Source organism: Capra hircus, chromosome 13, assembly GCF_001704415.2.
Source record: "Capra hircus breed San Clemente chromosome 13, ASM170441v1, whole genome shotgun sequence".
Taxonomy (NCBI): domain Eukaryota; kingdom Metazoa; phylum Chordata; class Mammalia; order Artiodactyla; family Bovidae; genus Capra; species Capra hircus.
This window is the reverse complement of record NC_030820.1, coordinates 60,596,247-60,616,791: the sequence shown is the minus strand read 5'-3', so window position 1 is coordinate 60,616,791 and position 20,545 is coordinate 60,596,247. Positions and strand designations below refer to the sequence as shown.

General features: G+C 39.1%; 1 protein-coding gene across 6 annotated transcripts in view; it reads right to left on the bottom strand.

Annotated features, from left to right (window-relative positions):
- TPX2 (TPX2, microtubule nucleation factor) overlaps positions 1–19,970 on the bottom strand; it is a 54,429-nt gene extending 34,459 nt beyond the window's left edge. For 3 of the 6 annotated variants that reach the window (XM_005688360.3, XM_005688363.3, XM_018057685.1), the window contains exons 1-4: positions 19,644–19,939; positions 16,758–16,871; positions 6,901–7,078; positions 406–525 (exon numbers count right to left, since the gene is read on the bottom strand). In XM_005688360.3, coding sequence (XP_005688417.2) covers positions 406–525; positions 6,901–7,006 — 226 coding nt within the window. In that variant the 5' untranslated portion in view covers positions 7,007–7,078; positions 16,758–16,871; positions 19,644–19,939. Of the gene's footprint in view, positions 1–405; positions 526–6,900; positions 7,079–15,432; positions 15,499–16,757; positions 16,872–19,581 lie in introns of those variants that run through there. The other 3 variants (XM_005688361.3, XM_005688362.3, XM_013968779.2) reach the window with 3 other exon arrangements.

Genomic DNA, 20,545 nt, shown 5'->3' with positions numbered 1-20,545 from the left:
GTATATTTAGTAACTATTAGTTAAATGTCAATCATCTTTTAAATCAGATACAAGACTCAAAGAATTCTTGCATAATTATCAAGCAGTACATTCTTCTCTCCTGCTGTTTTGTTTCCCAGCCAGACTCGGGTTACATTACATTAAATCTACTCAAAAAAGAAAATAGTTATATATCTGGCAATAAAATTCTATGTTAGCTTAATTTCTCAAAGTTTGAAAACTGAAAAGAACATAGCACATCATTAGTTTTCAAATCACCATGAAATGAATAAATGAATTAGCCCATTCCACCAATTAAAAACAAAGGGATACATCATTTAGGTAATTTCCCCAGGTCCCTCAGGTTCCTAATATACTGCTCCACCATTCTGCCAAGGAGCTTTTTTCTAAGATGTTCTTTCTTACCTGGCCTCAAGGGTGTGACATCTTGATGAAGATTAGCCTTCTTCAGAGGTGTTTTGCCCCGAAAAAGCCCTCCTGTACCATCCTTCCCAGGAAACTTATTCTCCAAATTAGCCTTCTCATCTGTGAAAAGGTAAAATCATGATCATCTAAACAACCAGCAAGGAAGCAAACAAAAGAGTATCATACACTTAAAATGAGGCCTAAAGCCTCCTACTGGTCTACTTCGAACTCATTTGGCAAGTACCAGCAAAGCTTCAGTGATTAAAAAAAAATAATAAGTACAGGTTATATAACAGAGACAGCAACTGCAAAAACTAACACTAAAACACTGGTAACACTGAACAAAGTATCACAGAAAAGGAGAAGTGCAGACTCTGCATTGTGAATAGCTCTTTATCTTTGCTTGATACAAATTTAGGACCATATAATCATAAACTGGCCTTATCTACTACCTAAATACATCATGTTCCTTTGAAAGAAAACTGTAATCAGTGAGATTGGTAAGGCTTACAAGGGACATCTTGTAGTCTAATTGAGTTGAGGTTCTTCCTCAACTAAGACAGTGTGGGGTGCAAGAGGATGGAATAGAGCTAGGTTCTCTCAGGGAATTATATCTTAGGTTTTGCCATAACCAAAGCCAGTACAAGCAGTGAAAAGTGTATTCAATCAACAGCCTACTGATACATGTTTTAGGAATGTGTTGAGCCCCACTGTGAATGTATACTCTGACTGCAACTGTGTAAAAAGATGTGATTATCTGGAAGAAAATTATAAAGGAATACATTAGAACTTGTGTGGACCACAACAAACTCTGGAAAATTCGGAAAGAGATAGGAATACCAGACCACCTGACCTGCCTCCTGAGAAATCTATCTGCAGGTCAGGAAGCAACAGTTAGAACTGGACATGGAACAGACTGGTTCCATACAGGGAAAGGAGTACATTAAGGCCATATATTGTCACCCTGTTTATTTAACTTATACGCAGAGTGCATCATGAGAAACACTAGGCTGGATGAAGCACAAGCTGGAATCAAGACTGCCGGGAGAAATATCAATAACCTGATATGCAGATGACACCATCCTTATGGCAGAAAGCGAAGAACTAAAAAGCCTCTTGATGAAAGTGAAAGAGGAGAGTGAAAAAGTTGGCTTAAAGCTCAACATTCAGAAAACTAAGATCATGGCATCTGGTTTCATCGCTTCATGGCAAATAGGTGGGGAAACAGCGGAAACAGTGACAGACTTTATTTTCCTGGGGTCCAAAATCACTGCAGATGGTGACTGCAGCCATGAAATTAAGATGCTCGCTCCTTGGAAGAAAAGTTATGACCAACCTAAACAGCATATTAAAAAGCAGAGACATTACTTGGCCAAGAAAAGTCCATGTATAGATTTTAGAGTTGGACTATAAAGAAAGCTGAGTGCCAAAGAACTGATGCTTTTGAACTGTGGTGTTGGAGAAGACTCTTGAGAATCCCTTGGACTGCAAGGAGATCCAACCAGTCCATCTTAAAGGAAATCAGTCCTGAATATTCATTGGAAGGACTGATGCTAAAGCTGAAACTCCAATACTTTGGCTACCTGATGCAAAGAACTGACTCATTTGAAAAGACCCTGATACTGGGAAAGACTGAAGGCGGGGGGAGAAGGGGACGACAGAGGATAAGATGGTTGGATGGCATCACTTGACTCAGTGGACATGAGTTTGAATAAACTCCGGGAGTTGGTGATGGACAGGGAGGCCTGGCGTGCTACAGTCCATGGGGTCGCAAAGAGTCAGACACAACTGAGCAACTGAATTGAAGATGATTTTGAAAAAACAGTAGGATCCATTTTTTCTTTCAAAGTATATTTAAAAGTATTGTTATACTAATATTTCCTTTCCTGTTTTCAAGAAAAAACCTTGGAAAAAGAGAGACAGCCCAGGTATTTCCTCAGGGTTTCTGTGGACCAAGGGCATGGAGAAGACCTTCTGTATGGCAGCAGGCTTTCTTATCCACCCTTCCTCCTATACACACCCAACAGACCCACTGGATTTCATTAGAGTCCTTTTCCAAGAGAATGGTATATGCTATCACATTTGGACACTGCACTATAAGCATGAAGCACAGCTGCAATGGACTCATTTCTACCCCCATCACATACTGATTTCTCTTAATGAGAAAGAAAAAAATGAAGAAGACCCAGCAATAACTAGCATGACATATCACTGGTCTCACATACTATCCCAAAGTAATAAAAAAACAGAGAACAGACTTATTGGACATGGGGAGAGGGGGGGAGAGGGTGAGATGTATGGAAAGAGTAACATGGAAACTTACATTACAATATGTAAAATAGATAGCCAAATGGAATTTGCTGTATGGCTCAGGAAACTCAAACAGAGGCTCTGTATCAACCTAGAGTGGTAGGATGGGGAAGGAGATGGGAGGGAGGTTCAAAAGGGAGAAGATATATGTATACCTATGACTGAATCACAGTGAAGTTTGACAGAAAAAAAACAAATTTCTGTAAAGCAATTATCCTTCAATAAAAAAAAAAAAATTTAAAAAACCCTCACATCCTTATTCATTGACGATGTCAAAGTTTGTGTCATATCACCTGACCCAGTATCAGGGAATCCTATCTCTGTTTGGAGACTGGGTTCTGAGTAGCATAATCCCTCCATTTAAAAATGGCAACCCACTCCAGTATTTTTGCCTAGAGAATTCCATGAACAGATGATCCCAAGGGGCTACAGTTCATGGGGTCCCAAAGAGTCAGACAAGATGGAGTGACTAACACTCACTGTGACTTTGGGCTAGTTCCATAAATCCTAGAAGCCTGAATTTTAATAACCAAAGCAGTCTTGAGAAAGAAGAATGGAGTTGGAGGAATCAACCTTCCTTACTTCAGATTATACTACAAAGCTATAGTCATCAAGACAGTATGGTATGAAAAGAAACACAGACTAGTGAAACAAGATAGAAAGCCTAGAAATAAACCCATGCATTTACGGGTACCTTATACCTTATTTTTGACAAAGGAGGCAAGAATATACAATGGGGCAAAGACAGCCTCTTCAATAAATGGTGTTGGGAAAATTGGACAACTACTTGTAAGAAAAAGAAATTAGAACACTTCCTAACACCATCAGTTCAGTTCAGTCGCTCAGTCATGTCTGACTCTTTGTGACCCCATGAATTGCAGCACGCCAGGCCTCCCTGTCCATCACCAACTCCCAGAGTTCACTCAGACTCACATCCATTGAGTCAATGATGCCATTCAGCCATCTCATCCTCTGTCATCTCCTTCTCCTCCTGCCCCCAATCCCTCCCAGCATCAGTCTTTTCCAATGAGTCAACTCTTCACATGAGGTGGCCAAAGTATTGGAGTTTCAGCTTCAGCATCATTCCTTCCAAAGAAATCCCAGGGTTGATCTCCTTCAGAATGGACTGGTTGGATCTCCTTGCAGTCCAAGGGACTCTCAAGAGTCTTCTCCAACACCACAGTTCAAAAGCATCAATTCTTCGGCACTCAGCTTTCTTTACAGTCCAACTCTCACATCCATACATGACCACAGGAAAAACCATACCCTTGACTAGACGGACCTTTGTTGGCAATGTCTCTGCTTTTGAATATGCTATCTAGGTTGGTCATAACTTTTCTTCCAAGGAGTAAGCATCTTTTAATTTCATGGCTGCAGTCACCATCTGCAGTGATTTTGGAGCCCCCAAAAATAAAGTCTAACACTGTTTCCACTGTTTCCCCATCTATTTCCCATGAAGTGAGGAGGCCTAACAAATAGTTGTGAAAAGAAGAGAAGCAAAAAGCAAAGGAGAAAAGGAAAGATATAAGCATCTGAATGCAGAGGTCCAAAGAATAGCAAGAAGAGATAAGAAAGCCTTCCTCAGCAATCAATGCAAAGAAATAGAGGAAAACAACAGAATGGCAAAGACTAGAGATCTCTTCAAGAAAATTAGAGATACCAAGGGAACATTTCATGCAAAGGTGGGCTCAATAAAGGACAGAAATGGTATGGACCTAACAGAAGCAGAAGATATTAAGAAGAGGTGGCAAGAATATACAGAAGAACTGTACAAAAAAGATCTTCAAGACCAAGATAATCGCGATGGTGTGATCACTCACCTAGAGCCAGACATCCTGGAATGTGAAGTTAAGTGGGCCTTAGCAAACATCACTACGAACAAAACTAGTGGAGGTGATGGAATTCCACTGGAGCTATTTCAAATCCTGAAAGATGATGCTGTGAAAGTGCTGCACTCAATATGCCAGCACATTTGGAAAACTCAGCAGTGGCCACAGGACTGGAAAAGGTCAGTTTTCATTCCAGTCCCAAAGAATGCTCAAACTACTGCAAAATTGCACTCATCTCACATGCTAGTAAAGTAATGCTCAAAATTCTCCAAGCCAGGCTTCAGCAATAAGTGAACAGTGAACTTCCAGATATTCAAGCTGGTTTTAGAAAAGGCAGAGGAACCAGAGATGAAATTGCCAACATCCGCTGGATCATCAAAAACGCAAGAGAGTTCCAGAAAAACATCTATTTCTGCTTTATTGACTATGCCAAAGCCTTTGACTGTGTGGATCACAATAAACTCTGGAAAATTCTGAAAGAGATGGGAATATCAGAGCACCTAACACCATACACAAAGATAAACTCAAAATGGATTAAAGACCTAAATGTAAGACCAGAAACTATAAAACTCTGAGAGGAAAACATAGGCAAAACACTTGATGACATAAAACAAAGCAAGATCCTCTATGACCCACCTCCTAGGGTAATGGAAATAAAAACAAAAGTAAACAAGAGGGACCTGATTAAACTTAAAAGCTTTTGCACAGCAAAGGAAACTATAAGCAAGGTGAAATGGAAGAAAATAATAGCAAATGAAACAACTGACAAAGGATTAACTTCCAAAATATCAAGCAGTTCATATAACTCAATAACAGAAAAGCAAACCACCCAATCAAAAAGTGCAGAAAAGACCTAAATAGACATTTCTCCAAAGAAGATATACAAATGGCTAACAAACACATGAAAAGATGCCCATTTTCATTCATTATTTGAGAAATGCAAATCAAAACTACAATGAGATATCGCCTCACACCAGTCAGAATGGCCCTCATCAAAAAGTCCTCAAACAATAAATGCTGGAGAGGGTGTGGAGAAAACGGAACACTCTTGCACTGTTGGTGGGAATGGAAATTGATACAGCCACTATGGAAGACAGTATGGAGATTTCTTAAAAAAACTAGAAATAAAACCACCATATAACCCAGCTATCCCACTCCTGAGGAAATCAAAATTGAAAGAGACGCATGTATCCCTTTGTTCACTGCAGCACTATTTACAACAGCTAGAACGTGGAATCAACGTAGATGTCCATTGACAGATGAATAGATAAAGAAGTTGTGGAACATATACACAAAGGAATAACACTCAGCCATAAAAATGAACACATTTGAGTCAATTCTAATGAGGTGGATGAACTTAGAATCTATTATACAGAGTGAAATGAGTCAGAAAGATAAATACCGTATTCTAAAACATATATACAGAATCTAGAAAAATGGTAATGAAGAATTTATTTACAGGGCAACAACAGAGAAACAAACATAGAGAACAGACTTATGGACATGGGGAGAGAGGAGAGGGTGAGATGTATGGAAAGAGTAACATGGAAACTTATATTACCATATGTAAAACAGATAGCCAACGGGAATTTGTTGTATGGCTCAGGAAACTCAAACAGGGGCTCTGTATCAACCTAGAGGGGTGGGATGGGGAGGGAGATAGGAGGGAGTTTCAGCAGGGAGGGGATATATGTATACCTATGGCTGATTCATGTTGAGATTTGACAGAAAACAGGAGAATTCTGCGAAACAAGTATCCTTCAATAAAAAATAAATTAAAAAAAAAAAAGACCTGGGGAGAGGTAGCAAGAGGGAGGTGAGTATAGTTCTAAAAGAGGAACACAAGGATCCTCATGATGTTAGAACAGTTTGATATCTTGACTTTGGTAGTAAATCAGTGAATCTACGCAGGTGATAAAATCACATAGAACTTAATACACATGAAAATAAGTACAAGTGATACTGGGGAAATCTGAGTAAGATTGGTGGAGTGTATCACTGTCAACATTCCAGCTGTAATATTATACTCTATGCTCAGTGACAACAAAGCAAGTTTTTATGTGACTGCCCTCACTATAGACATGTAATTGAATTTCACTCAATTTTTTTCAACCGAATTTTACCATATGTTCATAAAGCTTAAATATTCATCATTTTTAACCGCAAAACTTTGATTTCTACTGATAGTCCATTTCCAAAATAGTGGACATTTCAACTACTTCTATCATATGGTGACAAAGTCTCTGAGTGCAGAAAGGAATTTATGTTTTAGTTATCTACAATCCATTCTTTTGAAAGGTGCTTAGCACAAAGCAAGTCACTATCCCTTAAAACAACTAGAAAAGCAGACACTTACCAAACCAGGAATCTATGTGTTGCGTATCTTCCTCATCAGCCAAGGATGAAAAATTGATGAAGTCCGTTGGAGCATCATAGGAATAAGAGGTTGTGACTTGTGACATTGTGTCCCACCCTTGGTGCAAAACAGCAGGTTATTTCCAACGTTTGTGTCACTTTTCTCAACAGGTCACTTCCTACGGAGATAAATGGTTCAGAAACTTGATTGCACATTTATCTAAGGTACTGGTACCCTATTTTGCTTTTACAATCACATATGCATTCTGAAAATAACCTGGGCAATATGCCTTACTTTTCAAATCACACTAAAAGTAAAGTTTACTTTTTCAGTAACTTGACACTCCTTGAGGTAAATACATTGGAATTAGAAAGAGGCCAAATTTAATGAATACCTACGATATGTCATGTACTGTGCTAAGTCTTTTACATTCATTATCTTATTTCCCTCAATCTATCGTTTTCTCATTTCCAGTCTCATCCACATCCAATGCATTTTCTCTTTGCCCTGAATAACACAATTTCTGAAACACATCATAGCTACCAACCAAAATCTTACTCATCATTGAAAGTCCAATTCAATCATCTCTAAAATCTTTCCCAATTTGCACCTACCATTCATTACTGTTGCCCCTCCAAAGCCATTGTGCTTTTATACCATCTAATTTTATATTAGCTAACTATGCAGATCTCTCTCCTAGTAAATCCTAAGTTCCTTTAGACAAGGATGAACTCTACTCACTTGTGTATAGCTCATCCATTAAGGTGCTTAGAACAGTATCTCATACATAGTAAAAAATCTCAATAGTGTTTTGCCAAGTACAGGTTTCTTCTTTAAAAATACTTTTGTAAAAAATACTACTCCTGGGCATAGAGACAAATACCTTTAAAAATACATAAAAGGGACAACATGCAGATTAGGTTAAAAAAAAAAAATGTGGGCCATCCTTACTTCTGCATACTTTGTACAGAAGAGCTGTCATGCGTCCTGTGCCCTCTGTCCTGTGGAAGGAGTGTCAGCCCCCGACTCCAACCCAATGTGGTTAAAAAAATAGCTAAAAGTAATAGCCTAAAGGCTATACTCACTTGGCAAATAATTTCCCTACAAAACCCAATGAATCATTTGTCTTCATTATGGAATGACATGGACTTAAAGTATTCTGCATCATGGAAGAGAAGTAGACATCAGTTAATGACTTACATACACATTTGCTAATTTAAGTACTTTCTTTAAGCCTTGATAAATACATGCTCATTTTTTAAATGAGATCACAAAAAAATGATTTCATAAAAATCCATAATGCCATACTACTTCACACACCCACACAATTTCTCTCAATCTCTCTCTACACACACAACACATACACACACTTAACTTTTACTTTTTTTTTCAAATAAGATCATTGACATTTTGAATTTGCTTCACATATCGCAAGCATCTTCCATGTCAATATAGATATATCAGCAACTAATAACTAATTTACTTATCCCCTATATTAAGACTGTCCCAATACTTTCGCTTTAAAGATACAACTAGAAGAATATCCATGAAGCTAAGTTTCTGTATATATACTTAATTCTTCCCTGAAGACAAATTCTTAAAAGACAGAATCACTGGCTATTGACACATAATGTGAAAACGTTCCTCAGGAGAGTTAATATCCCTTTGCATTACAGAGAGGTGTGCCAGTTCTCTTCCAGGTACTAATAGCCCTCAGTACTCATTTTCTTTATATTATACCACTATACTTATGCTCTGAGATAAATTATGAGATTAGGTCCACTCAACCTCATTGTTGCTCGGTGGTTTGGCCAGTGGACTTGGGTAATATCTCTCAGTGGACTTGGGTAATTGAGAAGGAATTTGTTCTATTTGGTTTACATAGTGAAATCAATCTACGCACCCCCATGGTCTCCCCTATGAACTCACTGAAGCTATACCTCCACAGCTATCTTTATAACGATGCTCCAATTGAAGTACTTAGTGTAGAAATATGACATTTTGGAGTTGGGAGGAGTTTTAAATAACACCTATATTTTCCAGTTTATAGATAAAGATTAAATAAAGCAAAATGAGGTCCTCTTTCACTTTTCACTTTCATGCATTGGAGAAGGAAATGGCAACCCAATCCAGTGTTCTTGCCTGGAGAATCCCAGGGACAGGGGAGCCTGGTGGGCTGCCGTCTATGGGGTTGCACAGAGTCGGACATGACTGCAGCAACTTAGCAGCAGGATCATACAACACTACTACTAATGATCATGGTAAAAACAAGGTACCAAAGGTGCTTACACATGCCAGGCACCATGAAATAACAATACTAAAGACATACAATTTTAATCCCCTCAACAATCCTCTAAAGCATCAATTATTCCCATCCTAGAAGAGAAAGCTGAAAGTAAGGGAAATTGAAAACGACTTGCCTAATATCATAAAGTTATATAAAGAAAGAATCCGATCTAGAACTGAGGCGCCTGACTTTAGTATAATATGTTTTCTACATCATCTGCCCTTACCCTATGAGTTAAGAGAAGCATGTTAATGTAGTTATGGTCTATATTTGCATAGGAAACAGTACTGTATCTCTTTCCAAGTATAGAGACGGTCTTCGTAGTCTTTTACCCTGAATAGAGGATTCTTTACTATCCTCAATTCTTACGTTTTCACACTTCCCCATTTCTACTTTCATTATTCAATTTAACTCAGTAAGCTATGTGTTAGCAGTTCACTCACAGTTGCTAGGGGCCATAAACCTGGGCTTGATAATACTGGAGCTCCTTTCTCACTAATATTCAAGGAGGAGACACTGTCTCATACAAAAAGTAGAAGATTTAGTCTCAGACACAAAGGAATTCAAAATCTAGACAGGAGGCCTATCAGACTTAAAAGATGTGCTGTGCTTAGTCACTCAGTTGTGCCAGACTCTATGACTCCATGGACTGTAGCCTGTCAGGCTCCTCTGTCCATGACATTCTCCAGGCAAGAATACTGGAGTGGGCTGCCATGCCCTCCTCCAGGGACTCTTCCCAACCCAGGAATCAAACCCAGGTCTCCTGCATTGCAGGTGGATTCTTTACCGTTTGAGCCATCAGGGACACCTAGACTTATTTTAAGACTATTAATCAGACTTAAGAGATAAGATGGTATAATATTTAAATCATATAGTATGAACTATAAGCATAAAGAAAATTAGACGTTAACATGGCTTAAGCCAAGGTATGATTAAATATTTTTCATTGAACACCATCAAAACAGTAAAAAGTGCTCTAAGACAGAAATCACCCCCTTGATCACCAAGTTTCCAAGCCTGGAGTAGTAGCCAGGGGACAGCTTGGCCAATAAGAACAAAGTAGGAATCTGCTGAGGGATTCCTAAGAAAACTCATACTTTCCTAATATAGATATACTACAGCCCTTGCTCCTCCCCTTTTCCTTCACCTTGCTTCTTGCCTTGAATGCAGATGTAATGGCTAGAGCTACAGCAGTCATCATATACACAGGGGTAAATGGCCTAGAGTAACAGATATCACTGAGCTACTGATCAGTGATGATCAAATATCAGCAAACACCTACCTCCAGACAATAAAATTCTTTTCATATAGGTCCTTACTAAGCAATCCCAACATGGAAATACAGAATTCTAGGCCTCTCCCTGGCATTACTTGATGTATATGACAATGGGGAAGTTACTCTACCTTTCTGCCTACCTACTTCCCATAAACAAGAAAGAAGGTATTTTGAGTGCTATGATATTACCACTGCCTTTTGACCTACTGATACCTTTCCTCTCCTTGACCAAATTTCTACTCAAAGGACCCTATTGGAAGATTCTCCAGCAACTGACAGTGGCTAAAATTCCTCTGTTGTAAGAAGGACGTTTTCCTATTCTTTGAACAAACATCCTAGAAGACATGGGAAAATCTTGGATTCCCATGATCTTAATGCCTAACCCAGGTCACTGGGAAGACTTCCCAGGCAGGAATGTTACAAAGACAAGTAAAGCTAGGGGGAGGGAAGAGACAGGAATGTAATATGCAGCAATCCCACTTAGTCTTCTAAAAATCATGATTCCACCAAAGTATGCTGCTGAAAACAACCTGGAAAGAATTCAAATTTAACCCCTCACAGCCTTTTTTCTTTTTAAATAATGAAGCTACACTGCTAGGCTCTTTGGAAAATAATTTGCATTTTTCTTTGATAGATCTTGCCAAAAGTAGAAACTTACCTTATAAACATGTATCTAGGCATATATAAGAATATTCACAAAGCATTGTTCATGAAAGCCAAAAAACTGAATATGCAAATTTGACCAATAGATTAGTTGAATAAATTATGGCACAACCACATGTTGAGATACTAAGTAACTTTAATATTAAATAATGTTACATATGTGATTTCTACAGAATGAGCTCCAAGAGCTATTAAATAAGAAAAGCAAAATGCACAAGTGTGTGCTCTCATTCAAGTTAAAGAGGAAAGAGGTAATGTATACTCATGAATACCTTTATACATACATAGACTACTGCAGAAGACACAGAAGTGTTAATAGCATTTGGGACTGGGAAGAAAGCTGAGAGGTCTGGGTCAGGGGAACACTTTTCACTATATTAACTTTCTTATTCTATTATTTCAATGTGTACCTTTTCAGTTTAAAGAGCTAGTTAAGCTGTATTATTATCCCCTGAAATCCATGGTGACAGTCCAGAAGTCATTAGGTTTTCTGGGATTTGTATTATTCTTATAATCCAGCAATAACTGTTAAATCTTTTGATTTTTGGAAATAACGCTTCCCATTTACATGGTCTATAAACCGGATACTAACTTCACATATCCAAATGATAAATATTTTCTTTGTTAATGTTTCTGCATAAAATCCTGTGTATTGACCTAATAAAAACTTTGAAAGCAAAGTTAAAAATATTAATAACTATTAATTACTGAATACTTATGACAAGCAGACACTGTGTAATGTTTGCATGTATTAACTCCACTAAATTCTCACAGTAGTTCTATAAAGTGGGTACTATTCACAGATGAGGAAACTGAGGCACGGAGAGATTTACTATTTGTTCATGCTCATACACTTAAGTAGCAGAGCCAGGATCTGAACTCAGACAAGCCCTAAAGGGAGTGTCCTTATCCACCACACTATCCACTGCCTCTCCTATTTGCTTAAAAATAGATATTTATGTAGATTAATATCAAATGTCAAGGAGCGAGAGACAATACTATTTAGATAATAACTTCCAAATACTGATTGTGTACTACAGGCCAAGCACAAGCACTTTACTAGGCACTTCATATAAATTATCTCATTTAAACTGTATTAACAAAACAGAAAGTAAATATCATCATCACTGTTTTACAAATAAGGAACTGACTCAGCTACTCCCTGGTGGCCCACCTGTAATGTGGGAGAAACAGGTTCGATCTCTGGATCGGGAAAATCCCCTGGAGAAGGAAATGACAACCCACTTCAGTATTCTTGCCTGGAAAATCCCATGGATGGAGGAGCCTGGCAGGCTACAGTCCACGGGGTCACAAAAAGTCGGACATGACTGAGCGACTTCACTCAGCTCCTCCAGGATCAAGCTACTCCAGGATCACAAACTGGCAGGTAGCAGTATTGAGTTATAAGACTTGGTCTATAGGATTACAAAATCTGAGGTCACCATAATATACAGGGTTTTCCTATCAATATTCCTTTAAAAATGAGAAGCCTGTTAGACAAATACAAAAATAAACTATTCTCTACAGAAAAATTAAGCATTTTTAACAAGTTTTGCAAAAAGAACACCCTGGTAAATTAAAAATCCTATTCTAAGTATACCAAGAAAGCTCAGAGCTGAATCTTCTCATCAACTAAAACATCACCCCTTAATTTCTCTTTTTCTAAGTCTGTATTCTTGCATGTAAATTTTTGCTGTAAACAAGATGGAGGTTTGTCTGAATCTCTCAGTGGATAGTTCAGAGTAAAAGGGACTACTCAAGCATCAGAAGGAGGGATGTGCTCTGAAGTCTAGAACTGCATTTGATCAGTAGGGGTTAAAAGGCAAAGGGGGCTCAAACCTAAATATGCCTACTTTTTTTGTATGTTAAAAATTTTAAACGAAAATACTAATTTTTAAAATGATCTCTTTTTCAAAAAATCTTCTTTTGAGTCATCTTTTAGTCTAGTACACCCCTCTACCCCACTACCAAAGAAAAGGAACAAATAAATATATATCCATTGAGAAGTCTGACTCTCCTCAATAAAGAGTGACTGCACAAGTACATGAACAAAACCAAAAGTAACTACTGGCAACTGCTAGCTTCATTACAGCGCCTCTCCCACAAATATTAGGATGTAAAACCTTCAAAAACTAAAAGCCTTGTGGGAAATGAAACAGGCCAAAGCCAACTGTTTAAATGAGAGCCCCAAGCAGGGTGGAACTGGATGCCTTCCTGCACCCCTTAATCAAGATTGAATTTCTGTCAACAGGTTTCACTGAAGGAAAAAAAAAAAGGCACATGCGTCAACCACATTCCCCAACACAAATCAAGCTGCCGCAAGAGAATCGGCTTCACATTTCAAAATTACCTGAATCCACCACAGCTTCAGACTCCTGTAAAACTAAATATTCTGTGTGAACAGCTCTTCCCGACCAATAATCCTATGACAGACCTGAGGGAAAGGCTTCTCCTACATTATGAACTAGTTAGGTTCCTTTTAAAACCGCCTATTGAGTGCCATCCATCATATCACATTGCTTATTCTTGTTTCCTAAAAACAAAGTCTGAAAAGATACGTATAATCCTTCCCCATAAGGAACTCACAGTTAATTGTGATACAGGGTGATCTTTGCAGTAATGAGGGATAAACAAAGAGCACTGTGGAAGCGCAGAAAAGGAGGCTACATTTTATAGATGGAGGGTCAGAGAAGATTTGCTGGTGGAAGTGATACATAAAAGATATAGACAGACATGCAGAGTTCTGCAGGCTAAAGATGAATACTAAAAGGGAACCCTCTTACACTGTGGGTGGGAATGCAAACTAGTACAGCCACTATGGAGAACAGTGTGGAGATTCCTTAAGAAACTAGAAATAAAACTGCCGTACAACCCAGCAATCCCACTGCTGGGCATAAACACCGAGCAAACCAGAACTGAAAGAGACACGTGTACCCCAATGTTCATCGCAGCACTGTTTACAATAGCCAGGACACGGAAGCAACCTAGATGTCCATCAGCAGATGCATGGATAAGAACGCTGTGGTACATATAAAAAGCCATTAAAAAGAATACATTTGAATCAGTTTTATTGAGGTGGATGAAACTGGAGCCTATTATACAGAGTGAAGTAAGCCAGAAAGAAAAACACCAATATGGTATAATAACGCTCATATATGAAATTTAGAAAGATGGTAATGATAACCCTGTAGGCGAGACTGCAAAAGAGACACAGATGTATAGAACAGTCTTTTGGACACTGTGGGAGAGGGCGAGTGTGGGATGATTTGGGAGAACAGCACTGAAACATGCATATTATCATACATGAAACAAATCACCAGTCCAGGTTTGATGCATGATACAGGGTACTCGGGGCTGGTGCACTGGGATGACCCAGAGGGATGACATGGGGAGGGAGGTGGGAAGGGGTTCAGGGTGGGGAACACATGTACACCCGTGGCGAATTCATGTCAATGTATGGCAAAACCAATATAATATTGTAAAGTAATTTAGCCTCCAATTAAAATAAATAAATTTATATTTTTTAAAAAATAATAAAAATAGAATACTAAAAAAAAAAAAAAAGAATAGGTTAGAATCACCAGAGAGAAATGTGAGGGTGGCTTAACAAAACCTTATTTTCAGACTTGAAGTGAACCAATAAAGACAGTTAAGTAAAGATGTTCTATCAAAACTTTTACTCTATTGATCTAGTAAGAAATGTTCACTGAATAAATTCTTACAGGATTTAAAAAAAAAATAAAGATGAATACTGACTTTTTCTAGCAGAAGAAATAAATGGAAAAGGAAAACACATACTGGGAAGCATGCAACTGAGAAAGATTGTAAAAGAAGCAATGTAACATATTTCCACATTCAACTGAAATTAACCTCCATGGCTCTCTCTCTCTCTTCACTCTCCAACCAAAAATAACCAGCCATGACAAGCTCTATAAATCAATAGGTGCAGGTTCAGAGCAGGGTGGAGGAAAGCTGGAAAAGGGTGCATTCTAAGCAAGGCTGAAATAGCAGCCCAGCAGCTCCTGAGCAAAACAAAGACTTTGGTGTGATAGACGATCTCAAGTACCTCACAGTTCACTTGTGAAGTGTCTTGCCTCGTTCTATTAGAGGAAAATCATGAGTTAAATAAATGGTAATACAATAGAATAAACAGAGTAAGTCAAGACCTCATTAGAAGTATAGTTAAGTTAAAATGGTCCCATCCCAGGCAGTGCCATTTCCCCAGGGACACCCTCTCCTATTTCCACAAGGGATAAGAGATCTTGTTACACTACCACAAGTTAGAGTTGAGTTATTTTCATCTTACCCAGGGAGAAAACACCTCCATTCTTTTTTTCTTTTTTTCCTATACATAGGATTAGCAAGAGACAGCAAATGGCAACATAGTCCAGACTGCAATTTTAATTGTTAATCAAAGTCACAAACCAAGTCTGAAGGAAGTTAATGGACTTTGTGTTTCCACATTTGTTTGCTAACTTCTATGTTGAAATCAGATCTGTTTACAGAAACAGATCTATGAAGCTTCCAAAATTGGGTCAATTTAAAATCCAATGACAATCTCTCACTGTCCAAGCACTTAGAAGTCAGCACAGGACACAAGGACATTTGTTCTAATTCATCACTGTCCAAAAATCTCAAGCAAACATACTTTTCTATCACTTTCCTTCCAAACTTTCATATTTCATTTTTGAATGATTACAAATTCAGTTACACATTTTTTATTCATCCACAGAACTCTATAAACCATAATTCACTCTTACATAACTAATAGAACCTGGATAGAAATCAAAGATGCCATTTACCTCTAGGCCAAATAACAACTCTTACCTTTACCAAAGTGCTCTGATGTTCTAAAAGTAAATAGCTAAGAGACTTTGTAAGGGCTGACAGTGGGGCTATAGGAGGTTACAACCCTTGTCAAATCTCACTCAGTCTTATAGAGAATGATATCCCTCAAAAGGTGTCTGGTTTGGAAAGCAGACACCCCAAAAAGTGATTACCAATGAGGTGGCAAGGGGTGAGATGGACAGTGACAGGGTTGGAAGATTTTGAATGCTAAATTTTTTTATGTTACTTTGACTTTTGCACACTCGTGAATCTAAATATTAAATACTTTAGAAATATAAAATTGTGCCTGTGTGATGTATACTGTCAGTGGATAGGTAAATCAGCACAATTTTCCTATGAGGCAATTTGGTATTTTGTAAAAGTCTTAAAAATATGCATTCTTTTCGACCAGTGATTCCATGGGGTAGAATACTACAGCAGAACCATATAATGGAATAATATATTAGCCATTAAAATTATGTTACAGAAAATTTTAATGAATGACAAAATTTTCATAGCCTAATTACAAAGTGGAAAAAAATGATAAGTTATTAGTGCATGATTTCTTAAAACCAAACATACGTTACCAACCCCCCCACCCCCCCAAAATTGGAAGGAAATCTACCAAAATGCTAGCCATAATTTATCTGAGAAGCAGGATAGTGGGTGACATTATTTTCTTTTCCACATTAAATAAATTCTCTTCCAAAATGTTATTATAAAGATGAATGAAAATTACGTAAACAATTTTTAAGCTTTAGCAGTCCCCTTATTTTTAATGTAACACTGTGAACACAGCCTTACCTGTGGTTTAATCCAGTCAGTACCCTTGACTACAGACTTTATTCAAAGTTGCAATATACTCTTGCACCTCTCTCCTGAAATTCTGAAGTCCAGAAAATACTTCTTTTCCAGAATCTGAAAGAAGATGAAACAAGTTCAAGTTCTTTGTAGCAAAAAAGGTTAGCAGAGAACAGAAGGGGTAGTATAAAACACCAAGGATAACCATGCTTAAAACCAGGGTACTTCTGAGAGCTAAGGTCTAAATAGCATGATGCCCCCTAAACGTCAAACTTAACAGATTATTGTTTCATTAGTGTAAAAGTGTTCCTAAATTTTTTAGGGTATATGTGCTATGTCCCTGTGTTTTTGCTTGTTACATACTTCCACTTCAAAGCAACCTCTCCACAGCCTGCAACTGAGGAACACTAACATCAAGGGGTCAATAGTTTGTGTTCTATTCAAACATCAGGACAAAGAGTAGGCACATTGTATATGAAAAAAAAAAAAATTCTACCTTTTTAAATTAAAAAAAGTAGAAACAGCATTTTATAAAAAACATTTCTAAAGTTTGCTCCTACATACAATTTTATACCTTTCTCACTAACCTTTAATTTCCCCCAATCAAGTTTCTTTATGCAAACAAACAAAAATAGAACCTCTTCCAGTTACCTATACTTTTTTCCACAAAGTACCTTGACAGGTGAACTTTCTCAAACACAGATCTATTCACAGAATTGATTGGGTTGTTCAATGTCCCTGGAGTAAATTCTGCTTCCTACCTTTACCCCATGGCAAAGAAAATTCGTTTGCCAAAGGACATTTAAATCTCTCCTCCTGAGGACTTCCCTGGTGGTCCAGAGGTTGGGAATCTGTCAATGCAGGGGACATGGGTTTAATCCCTGGTCCGGGACCTAGGATGCCGCATGCCATGGAGCAACTAAGCCTACAAGCCACAACTACTGAAGCTTGCATGCCTTAAGGTCCTCAAGAGAAGACACCCGCACACCACAACTAGAGAAAGCCTGAGCACAGCAAAACGAAGAGCACATGTGCCGCAATGAAGATGCAATTCAGCCATAAACTAAAGACTTGAAATAAAAAATTTCTGAAAAGAAAAAACCCCCCACAAAACTCTCCTCCTTCTTTCCTTCCCAACAATTCCAAAGGAATTAGGGAAAGGCTTTAAAAAAAAAAGTACACATAGGAAATATGGGAGAACTCTGACTCTCTCCTGGTGCCTATATAAGAAATAAAGGACCATCTCGTCACCTATTGAAGCTTAATTGCAGCTACAGGTAAGGTAACTTTATTACGGTCAGAATGCACAGACTTAAGCATAAGGCTGGCCAAAATAGCTATTTTATTTAAATGACTTGAAGGTTTAAACAAATTTATCAACCTAATTCAATATACTCAGTTTTTCATACCTGAAATTTTGTAGTCAATTTAAGATAACACCTTCTTGCCTTTCCAATTCAACAGATACTGAATGGGTGGTTTCCATGCACCAAGACTGCCCTGGTTCCTAACTGAACTCTACCAAGAGCAGTTTGTGTCCCCCCTGCTCCCCAAAGCTACCTTGGCCTGTTTTAAGCCTCAACAATCTCCCTTACCTCTAAACTGCCATGTGCTTACTATATAAAAACTAGAATATGCAGATGCTATCTTTCTTGTTCTAATTGTCACTTGTCAATTTGAATCAGACTTTTGTCCTCAAGCATACCAGAAACCCTTTGACTGTACACACACAGTATCTTACACCAATCTGAGCACAGAGTATAACCTCAAAGATCAATTAGCTAAGTGAGCTGGGAGGCACAATAATTTTTATCCCAAGAGTGACAACCTAATACTGAATTGACACACCCACAGTACAAAACCAAAACAACCAACCAAAAGGACTCAAGTTTGAATTAGGGGTTGCTTGACAGGCGGTGTGATACACTGAGGCCGCAACACAAAAATATCCTTAGCTTTGCAGCAAATAGTTCGAATTTTGACATCTCATGAGACAATTTCAAAGACAGGCCATAGATTATCAAGACAAGGTAAGGCTGAATCAGGGCAAACTCCAAGTGATGGTCTTAAAGCAAAATCTGTAGAGCACTCAGATGCTATCTTGTCTGTCCTAAGCAGGACTGATTGGAATTTCTTGGTACCTAAGTACTAGAAAATTGTGAGAAAAAGAAACCACTAATGAAGAAAAGAGGAGAAGGAAATGGCAACCCACTCCCAGTATTCTTGCCTGGAGAATCCCGTGGACAAAGTAGTCTGGTGGGCTGCCGTCTATGGGGTCGCACAGAGCCGGACACGACTGAAGCGACTTAGCAGCAGCAGCAATGAAGAAAACAGGGAGAAAAACAACCCTACAATATTATAATCTGGCTCACTTTTTCTTTCCACTCCAATCTGTTAAGTGTCTTAGGACAGGAAATTAGAAAGGCAATAATACCCAGTGATGCACACAAAGGGGGGGAGCTGATAAAACGGAATGAATTTTAGACCCCCCAACAGAAAGTCAGCTCCAAGTCGCATCACACGCCTTCAATTATGTTCTTACTTCCTTTACCTTTCTATTTTACAAAAGAGTTATGAGATGCAGTTGTTTCGTGGCCACACCTGTTTTCCTCCACCAAACGCCAGACGTCCTGAGGGCGGGCTACTGTATCACCCATTTCTAGAAATTCATCTAGATTACGGGCCTCATTCCCCCTCCTATAAAAGAGAGCTAAGACTAGCACCGACTTCACTGGCTTGGGAAGAAAATCAAATGAGAAAACACACAGTGCTGAGTCCAGTAAACGCTTATTGTCTGTGTGCTGGGTAATAATATAATTGTCATTACCCTTAGCCCACAGCTTCGCCCTAATTCCTCCTTCTGTTTCCCACGCTGGCCTCCGCCTCTACCTGCAAACACAGCCTGCTAGACCCGGTCCACCGAACTTCACCGGGAAATCCTGTCGCGAAGGGAAGGGAGGCCGGAAGCCCCGCTCCTGCTCCGCGGGTCAGGGCGGCACCCTTGCAGTACACGTCCCAGGAGCTGCGTCCTCCACGCGGAGACTCCAGTCGCTTGAAATTAGGGTGAAGACCGCCAGGCGCCCCAATTGCTCCTCTTCCCTCCTCACTGCTCACCTCAGCCCAGCGCTGTCAACCGACCGCCGCGAAGACCCGCCGCGGGACTCATTCAGTACCGTTGAAAAATTTGAACGCAGACTCTGCACAAACGCACCAATCAGTGTGCCGGGAACCGGCAATCCCAGCCTTCCGATTGGCCCCTTAGATCCTGGCGACGCCGGAAGTCAGGGTGGGGGACAAGCAAACAACCGGCCCCGAAGGCTTCTGGGAAATGTAGTGTAACTGCGAGAGCCGGTTGCAACAACTCGACTAACGAAGTTACTACAAAGCCCAGAATGCTCCGCTACAAACTATTTGAGATAGGTGGTTAAAAATTCGCCTGCCAATGCAGGAGACAGAAGAGAGTCGGGTTCGATCTCTGGGTTGGGAAGATCCTCTTGAAGAGGGCTTGGCAACCCACTCCAGTAGTCTTGCTGGAGAATCCCATGGACAGAGGAGCCTGGCGGGCTAACGTCCATAGGTCGCAAAGAGTGGGACACGACTGAAGCGACTTAGCACGCACCCAGCAATGCAACAGAGGCTGGCCCTTAGATTCTTTGCCAACTGTGGAGTCTCTCAAACTTATCATCCAACTCCACGCCCGGATGTTAGTGCCTGAAGCCAAGGTTTTTAGAGGATTGTTCTTTTCTCCTTTAATTCCACCAACATCCTTGGTTGTATTACCCTCATATTGT